Genomic DNA, 10,262 nt, shown 5'->3' with positions numbered 1-10,262 from the left:
GTGGGTCCATAACAGGTCTCCCAAGGTTGTTCTAGCTCTCTGAACTGCTGAGAGGGACTGCATCCATCATAACTGATCAACTCATAATATTGTTGTTAATATGGTACAATGTGTTCTCTTGGTTCTTCTCCCTTTGCTCAACATCAGTTCATGTAATTCTTTCCATGCTTTTCTAAAGTCTGGCCATTCATAGTTTCTTATAGAGCAATGGTACTTCCTAATCTTCATATACCATAACTTTTTCAACCATTCCCCAATTGATGGGCATTCCTCAATTTCCATTTTTTTTTGCCACCACAGATAGAGCTGCTATAAATATTTTTTAACATGTGGGACTTTTCCTTTTTATAAAAATTTCTTTTGGATAAAGGCCTAGTAATTGTATTGCTGGATCAAAGAGTTTGGTTAGTTTTATTACTATATGGCATAGTTCTAGTCTCCCAGAATGGGTTGGATCAATTCACATGTCCTTTGGTTCTAAAACTGGAATCAACCTTATCCTGTGTACCCTCAGGTTCTTCAATCAAGTCTCAGACTGTGCCATCTTCCTTCTTCCTTTATCTGTCTCACTGCCATTCTTTTCATTCAGTTTTTCTATTCCAGACAGATCTTCTGAAACCCCATGAGGGTTTCTATGAACAAGAAAATTAAGACAGTTCTCACTCTCCTCATGGAATACCAGGAAGGTGTTTCCAGACTTTGTTACCATCATTAACAAGAGCTATATCTTCTCCCAGAATATTAGTACAACTTTGTTTATGAAAATTGTCTATGTTCTTTATTTCTTCTTCCTAGGCTGGGGCTCTGGTTTTGGTTTCTCTAAATTCATATAACACTCTACATAATCATGAGCAAAGAAGTTTTTAAGATAATTTATTACAGTGAAGAGAATTCTGGATTGGGAGTTTGTATATCTGGGTTTTAATTTAACCTTTATTAAATACAAGCTGAGTAGACATATTTGCATTACCTGATGCACAAGGTCATGAAGAAAGCACTACATCAAATAGTAAAGCACTACATCAGTTTGAACTACGTGAACACATTCGTTTTATTGAGTGAACTCTAAATCAGGATGCTATTAACCTGTTCTAGTAGAATGCTGGGGTGTAAAGAGCACTTCATGGAAGAATTAGATCAGCCATTAATTCAGAGCAATAAAATTTTATTACAGGCATGTTTTACCATCACATAATGGAAAACTTGACTTCAGAGGGACACCCCAGAGGTAGCAGCACAGGAAAAGAGTATAATCAGAAGCCATGGCAGGATAGAGTACAATGGCTTTGGTGGCCCCACTTCAGGGCTCTCATTCTTCCTAACTGATGTATAACATGGGTGGGGTCTCAACATCATTCTTCTACTAGGAAAGTAAGGAAGCCAGCCTCTTTACATGCTACTTCTCAGCCCTCCTAGGGGTAACTCCTTATATCTGGACCTAGAGCAGATCACTTCTTGGAGCAATAGTGGAACCAGTGAGACTTGAGTTTGTCATAAGCAATAGTGAGGTCAGTTTGGCATGTTTGTTTGATATCTCATCTCTGATGTCACAGGTTTTTCTGTATGTTGGAGTGGACCACCTGTGGCAGATTATATAAGCTTATTCTTCATCCAATCCTTGCTCTTATACTCAGGAACTTAGTGTTGATGTCCTTCAGAATACTCTGGCCTCCCAGTTCATTTGTTTCTTAAGCTTCCATGAATTCTAACACCTGAGCTATACACAGAAATAGTCATCATTTAATATGTCCATCATCCAGAGGTGTTTGATCTCTATATTCACCTAGTCTATCATCCACTGTTCTAGATTCCTATCTTGGCAATGTTATTTAGCCAATTCAATCATACACCTTTGAAGTCCTTGCCAAAATCCAACCCTGGGTTACCTCCACCCCCTACTTTTCCTATTCCTATAAGCACTGACCACTGCTGAGGGAAATGATGAAACCATGGATATTAGGTTTATTAGAAATTCATGTTAGTTTGCCTCACTTGCAAAACAATCCTTTTATACTTCCTGACTGACCCTCTGTCATACAGACCACAAGAGCTATTTATTTATTTATTTATTTTACAGGTTTTTTTTTAAGGCAATGGGGTTAAGTGACTTGCCCAAGGTCACAAGCTAGGTAATTATTAAGTGTCTGAGACCAGATTTGAACTCAGGTACTCCTGACTCCAGGGCCAGTGCTCTATCTACTGCACTACCTAGCCACCCCCCACAAGAGTTATTCCAAAACTTTTCTCAAATCTTTTTTACAATCTTCTCCTCACGCTGTGTTGTCTCTGATTAAGAAGAGAGGTGCACTTTCTCCTTGTCAAAACTAACCCTTCTACATTCCTTCCTTCTGAAGTATTCAGAATTAGCAATGAGGAAGCAAAGCTTTCATTCTTTGCAGATAATATGATGGTATACATAGAGAACCCAGAAAATCATCAAAAAATACCACTTGAAACAATTAATAAATTAAGCAAAGTAGCAGAATATAAAATATACCCACATAAATCATCAGCATAAAGCCCAAGAGCAAGAGATAGAAGGAGAAATTCCATTTAAAGTAACTTCAGATGATATTAAATACTTGGGAATCTATCTCCCAAGACAAACCCAGAAACTGTATGAATACAATTACAAAACACTTTTTATTCAAATAAAGTCAGATCTAAACAACTGGAAAAATATCAATTGCTCATGATTAGGTCGAGCTAATATAACAAAAATGACAATTCTACCCAAATTAAATTATTTATTCAATACCATACCATTCAAACTACCAAATAACTATTTTACCAAGCTCGAAAAAATAGTAACAGAATTCATCTGGAGCAACAAAAGGTCAAGAATATCAAGGGAACTGGTGGAAAAAAATGTAAAGAAGGTGGTCTAGCTCTACCAAAGCTAAAACTGTATTATAAAATGACAGTCATCAAAACTGCCTGGTATTGGTTAAGAAATCGAGTAATCGATCAGTGGATTAGGATAGGTTCAAAAGAAACAGTAGTAAATGTTTGACAAACCCAAAGTCATTACCTTTTGGGATAAGGACTCACTATTTGACAAAAATTGTTAGGAAAACTGAAAAATAGTATGGCAAAAACTAGGCAGAGACTCACATCTCATACCAGATACCAAAATAAGATCAAAATGGGTACAAAATTTAGACATGAAGGATGATACCATAGACCAATTAGCAAATCAAGAAATATTCTGTCAGCTCTATGGAAAAGGGAGAAATTTGTGACCAAGCAAGAAATAAAGTATATTATAAATTACAAAATGGATGACTTTGACTATATTAAATTAAAAAGGTTTTGCATTTAAAAGGAAAACAGAAATCTGGGAAACAATTTTCATAGCTAGGGGTTTTGATACAGGTCTCATTTCATAGAGAATTGCATAAAATTCATAAGGTTATAGGTCATTCCCCAATTGATAAATGGTCAAAGGATATGAATAGACAATTTCAAATGAAGAAATTAAAGCTACACACACACACACACACACACACACACACACACACATATATATATATAAAATCATAGGAAAAAATGCTCCAAATCTTTACAGATTAGAGAAATGTAACTTAAAACAACTATGAGGTTCCACCTCATACCTATCAGATTGACTAAGATATAAAAAAAGGGGGAAATGATCAATGTTGGAGAGGTTGTGGGAGAAGTGGGACATTGTTGGTGGAATTGTGAACTGATGCAACCTTTCTGGAGAACAATACATACCTAATACCCAGAGAGTAATAAAACTGATCAGAACTTGCTCATTTCATCAATGCAATAATCAGGGACAATGTTAAAGTACCTGTGATGGAGAATACCATCTGTACCCAGAGAAAGAATTGTGGAGTTTAAACAAAGACCAAAGTCTGTTACCTTCAATTTTTTTTAAAAAAGCATCTTATGCACTACATAATTTTGCTATATCTAATATTTTATTTTCTCCCCCAACACATTCAATTTCAATCAATGTATAGCTTGGAAACAATGTAAAGATTATCAGACTGCCTTCTTTGGGGGTTAGGGGGAGGGAAGGGAGGGTGGGGGGGAAAATTGTAAAATTCAAAACCTTTCAGAAAATGATAGGTAGAAATTACTATTTCATATAATTGGAAAACAGATAAAATAATAAAAAATAAAATAAAACTTATCATATCCTTTGACCCAGCAATACCAATACTAGAAGATTCATAATAGGAAAAGTCCCACATGTTTGAAAATATTCATAGCAGCTCTTTTTGTAGAAGTAAAGAATTAGAAATTGAGGGGATGTCCATCAATAAGGATTGACTGAACAAGTTATGATATATGAAGGTTATGGAGTAGTACTGCTCTATAAGAAACCATGAATGGTCAGACTTCAGAGAAGCATAGAATGAATTACAGGAACTGATGCTGAGTAAAGGGAGAAGAACCAAGAGAACACTGTACACATTAACAACATTATGAGCTGATCAGCCTTAATGGATGCAGCTCCTCTCAGAAGTTCAGAGACCTAGGACAACTCTAGAAGATCTACTATGGACAATACTTTTCACATTCAGAGGAAGAAATACAAAACAAAAAACAAAAACTCTACAGAATCTGAATGAGCAATATATTAACTTTTTAAAAAATCTCTTTTATGGTTTTCTTTCCTATCTCATGGTTTTCTTTCTTTTTCCTTAATTCCTAATTCCTCATACAGAAAACATGTAACATGTTCTGTAAACATGTTAAACACAAATGTGTTTGTATAATATTCACCAAGCATATGCATGTGGATGAATGTTGAAAAACTTTCATAACATGTAATTGGAAAAATAAAATCAAACATCAATTAAAAAAAGAATTAACACTAAAAAATAAAAAAAAAATTTTAAAAAGAAATCAAAGTTACTTTGCCTCACTTAGGCCTTCATTACTGCATCACAATCCTTTTTAAACTTCCTGATTGACCCTCTGTCATTAAGTCTGCAGGAGCCATTCCAAAACTTGTCTCAAATCACCTTTACAATCTTCTCCTCGGGTTCTATCATCTCTGATTAAGAACAGAGGTGAACTATCTCCTTTTAAAGCTAACCCTTCTACACTTGTCCTAAACTCCTTCACCATACAACTGTCAAATTGATATTCCAAAAGCACAAATCTAATCACATCAATCTCAGGAAAACTCCAATGGCTCACTGTTGCCTCAATAATAAAATGAAACCTTCCTGTTTAGTAGTTATAGTCCTTTAAAACCTGACTCTAATCTCCTTTTTCAGGCTTTTTACGAATTGATCCCTTTCACATATTGAGCCCCAATCAAACTCAGCTTCTGTCTTCTGCCTCTGACTTTCCATAGCCTTCAATATCATTTCTTATCCCTTTTACAGTCTCTAGTTTTCTTCTAAGCTTAGCTCAAGTATCTTTCTTGATCCTCTCAGTTGCTGGTGCCATCCTCCACTGAAATTACCTTGTATTTTGTTTTTATTAATGCCTACTGATTGCTCACTGGCTCATCACATAGAAATGACTTCCAATATATGAAATATTAAACAAAAGATTGAACCTGTTTGCAATTAGCAAACTGGCCCAGGAGAAATGAGTTAAATTATTAATACAAACCACGAAGAAAATGGCAGATTTAGTATATGTTTTGCCTTGATGTCCCTTTATGAATTGACGACCACATGTACAGAGACTAAAACTTTGAATTGTGGGGAAGTTTTGCACAGTTAAGCTAACACCATGAGAATAAGCTGTGATCTCTGAAAATAAGCACAATAAATCTGTAGTCAGTCATCTTTCTTCTCTTTTTTTTTCCGACCAAATCACAAAGACCATAGAACATAGACCTAGCCAGGAAATAATAGATTATTATCCTTTGCTTCCCTTTCCCTTCCCAAGAACCCTTAGAAAGTGTGGATGTCTAATGATATACTGTTGACATGTCAAGAACAGCCTCTCCGTATATATAAAAAAAAAAAGGGAAGTAGGAAGCTCCATTTGGTGCTGCTGCCCCTCAAGACATCTGATGCAAAGGATATCTCATCTTCAGGGTTCCTGAAAGCCTGGTTTTATATATATATATATTATTCCTTTTTTTCTTTTCTTTTTTTTTCTTTTTTAGTTTTTGCAAGGCAATAGGGTTAAGTGACTTGCCCAAAGGCCTCCTGAGGACCTGAGTTCAAATCAGACCTCAGACACTTGATAATTGTCTAGCTGTGTGACCTTGGGCAAGTCACTTAACCCCACTGCCTTGCAAAGAAAAAAGAAGAAATAATATGAAAAGGAGTGGCAGATCACCTCTTCTTCCTAAATCATCCATGTAAATCTAAATAGCATTAAATAATATGTATACATTTGAGTCCCCATCAGAAATAATTTTCTTGAGTGAAAGAATAGTTTCTAGAATTCTGCTATGCTACAAGAAATGATGAGCTATTGATTTTAGAAAACAAAGACTTACATAAAATAATGAAAAATGAAATATGAGAACCAAGAGAACATTGTCTACAATAACAGTAATATTGTTCTAAGAATAACTGTGAATGACTAAGTAATTTTAAATATTATACTCAAAGCAACTACAATGAACCTATGAAAGAAAGATGCTATCCACCTTCTGAGAAAAAAAATCAGATAATAGAAGTATATATACTTTATAGTTTATATATAAAAGTACCCAGCAGAGAACAAAAAAAAAAAACTTGGAAGGAAGGACTAAAAAGCACAATAGCTTTGAAAATGATCCATAGTATTTATTCCATAGATTTTCCAGTTATTAAACAGTGTGAAATGGAGATTCATAATTTCAAACTGAATCCACTTTTTGTACTGTTCTGTGTACATGGATTTTTCTTTTGGTCTTTTTGTATTTAAATTCAAAATGAATAAATTTTTTTAAAAAGTTTCATTTTTGTATTTGTATTTCCATTACCTAACATTGGAAAGGATAGGTTGTAGGTAGGCACTTAACAAATATTGAATTGAATGGAACTCCTCTGAGTTTATACTTCCCTTTCCAATTTTGTTATGAATAGGGCAATGGATTTGGAGTCAGGACTTTAAATTCTGCTTCAGACACTATCTGAAAGGCAAGTCATTTGACTTTTCTGTACTTGTTTCCTCATCTGCAATTTGAGTTGGACTCGATGGCCTTCCAGCTCCAGATCTGTGAGCCTAAGAATTAAAACTGTTCAAAAGTAGAATGGTTCTCAGAGGAGATTTCTCATCATTTAAAAGGCTTCATTCAGAGAGGCAAGATGACTACATCTAACTTGAACTTATTCTAATTCAGATATGGGTCAAACTAAATAGTCTATGAGGTTCCATTTAGTTCCAATAAATGTAATCTGTAAAATGGAGACAATCCTGCATTACTTATCACCTAAGTCACAGGAAAAGAAATGTTTTGTAAGTCTTAATGCATTGCATAGAAATGTGCTATTATGAATAAAAACTAGTCTTAGACATAATTTCTCACTTCACCTAACATATTTTGCTGATATTATTGAATGCATTCTTTCAGTTAGTCTGCATATTCTGCATTTTATACAATGAATATAAAACTCTTTGCAGCTTGTTCTAATTTTAATAACTTTTCTTGAATGTTAAGTGTTTTAAGTGAGTTTAATTTCACAAGCCTTTTATAATCTCTGGAGTTGAAATGTGATGTACTAAAATTGAGTTAAATCCATAAGCTTTACAGATATTATTTTGTTTTACAAATTATGGAAGAGCTGGCAAAACTGAAGCTGGCTCACAAACTGTGTTGACATTCAACAAAGAAAAGGTCAGAGTAATGAGCTGATGTCAGTATGTTCATACTGTACTACAATAAAGCTGTCTCAATAACTGCAAACCAAGCTGCTATTTCCTATCAGTGAGAAGAACTACTCAACACCTAAACTGTGTTACAAAAACATTGCTTCAATAATGGTTTAATTACTCTCAAGAATCACTATAACCTGCATTGCCTGTTTCAAGATAAAGTTTGGAATCTCTTATGATAGAACCTCTCCCTAAGTCAGCTGAAATAACTTGTTTTATAATGAGTTCTTCTGTTCTGTATATAAACAGTTAACATGTGAAACTGTGAAACTACCAATCTAACTGAAGATATTGCCATTTTGTGAATTGTATCACGATTCAATTTTTAGCCTCTGTAGTATTTTGTGGGCAAGTTTCTTGGCCTTTTTTTTTTTTAACACATCCAGTAGGTATGATGGGAATGGTCTATAAATGAATTAAGAGGAATTATAATATTGGAGTACCTCTAATTCTTTTGCACCATAACTCACCTTTAGGGTACCTCCCATGCCTACTGCATGTACCTACACAAACAGGCCCTGCCCCCTCCATAACTGGTTTGTTCAGTTTTTTTCAGAACATCCTGGAATCTATAGTTTGAGGATCTTGGAGTAGAGAAGTAATTGCAATCCTTTCATTCTTTAGAAGAGCAAGATCTTAATCTAAGGGTGAAAATGGGTGAATGCTTTCAACCGTTGATATGCCCACCAGTCCTGAAGACACCAGACACAGTCAGAATGTAAAGGCTCCCTTAGACCAGGGATGTGATCTGGGCTGGTTCATACAAGTGTGGACATGCTTCTTTTCCCATCTGTATTTCCATTGGTAGGCACATTGTAAAGGCTTAAAAAATGTTTCATTCATTTTTTTTCCTTTAAATTCTACAATATTTAATGACAGATGGTTAACTTAAAAAAGGTTAACAAATCAATTGTACAAATTGGCTATTTTGAAATTCTTGCAAAACTACTTTTGACAATTGATTCTTCCAAAGAATTTTTATGTATAGGGATATTTATAGCAACTCTTCTCTGGTAGTGGGGAGCTAGATGCCCTGCATTTGGGGAATGAACGAATTGAACAAATTGTGGTGTGTGATTGAAATACTCTCTTGTTATGGGAAATGATGAACAGGATGCTCTTGATGAAAAACTAACAGGAGCAGATGAAAAGGGAAATGACTGTATACAAAGTTAACAGCAAGGCTGCAGGATGATCAGCTGTGGATGACCTACCTTTTCTCAGCAATGCTGTGGCCTAGGAGAACCCTGAAGGGCTTAAGATAAAGAATGTTATCCATCTTAAAGACAGAGCTGATGGCATCTGAATACTGGCTGAAGAATGCCTTTCTTTTTTTCACTTTATTTTTCTTGAGGTTTCTCTTTTTTTTGGGGGGGTTGTGTTTACTTTTTACAACATGACTATTTGTAGTAATGTTACAAAAATAATTTTTTAAAAAATTGCTTTTTCCTAAGATCCACATAATTTAATCCTGGCCTAAAATTTAATTACAAGGTCATTTTTATCCAAATTTGCCTGAGCAAAGGCTGTATTTGGTATTCCTGGAACAATCAATCAGCAAGTTGGGTTTCAATGGCCCAGAACAAACTATAAAGTGCCCTGAACCTCCAGACAACTGTCAAGTCTCTATTTTAAAGTGAGTTGCCACTATTGTTCTTTTAGAAACCGAAGGGATGGGAATTCAGGGAAGCCTGATGAACTGATGCTGAGTGAGATGAGCAGAATCAGAAAAATACTGTACACCCTAACAGCAATATGGGAGTGATGATCAACCATAATGGACTTGCTCATTCCATCAGTGCAACAATCAGGGATGATTTGGGGCTGTCTGCAATGGAGAATATCATCTGTATCCAGAGAAACAACTGTGGAGTTTGAACAAAGTCCAAGGACTATTTCCTTTAATTTAGGAAAAAACCCTGATATCTTATTGTCTGATCTTGCTATCTCTTATACTTTATATTTCTTCCTTAAGGATATGATTTCTTTCTCATCACATTCAATTTGGATCAATGTATACCATGGAAACAATATAAAGACTGACAAATTGCCTTCTGTGGGGGTGGGGGCAGGGAAGTAAGATTAAGGGGAAAACTGGAAAACTCAAAATAAATAGTCTTTAATAAAAAAAAAAAATAAAATGAGTTGCCTAACTTCAAACTAGGATCTAGGAAATAACACAAATGATCGACACACTAAGAAAAGCTGTCTTTAGGGCTGAGAATGATATGCAGATAAAAGAGTATTTGGCAAGGCACACTATACTTTATTTGAGAAATGAGACAAAACCTTTGCATGATCAGCTAGTCATTTCATGTGACAATCCAACCCACTCTCTAAGGCTGCTGATTTTTCCCCAGACGTTGTAACATTTGCAGAATTTTTATTTTTATGTCTTTTGGGATCTAAAAGTCAGATATAAATAACTGAGAAAACACCTGATGCTGGGAGGC

At 35.0% G+C, this 10,262-nt stretch overlaps 1 protein-coding gene across 1 annotated transcript in view; it reads right to left on the bottom strand.

Moving 5' to 3' along the window:
* Positions 1–8,297, bottom strand: part of LOC141513069 (echinoderm microtubule-associated protein-like 4) — a 37,698-nt gene extending 29,401 nt beyond the window's left edge. The window contains 1 exon segment of the mRNA XM_074222579.1: positions 8,280–8,297. Coding sequence (XP_074078680.1) covers positions 8,280–8,297 — 18 coding nt within the window.
* Between the last annotated feature and the right edge of the window lie 1,965 nt (positions 8,298–10,262).

The sequence above is a fragment of the Macrotis lagotis genome, chromosome 1 (assembly GCF_037893015.1).
Source record: "Macrotis lagotis isolate mMagLag1 chromosome 1, bilby.v1.9.chrom.fasta, whole genome shotgun sequence".
NCBI classification, from domain to species: Eukaryota; Metazoa; Chordata; class Mammalia; order Peramelemorphia; family Peramelidae; genus Macrotis; species Macrotis lagotis.
This window is presented reverse-complemented; position numbering and strand designations above follow the sequence as displayed.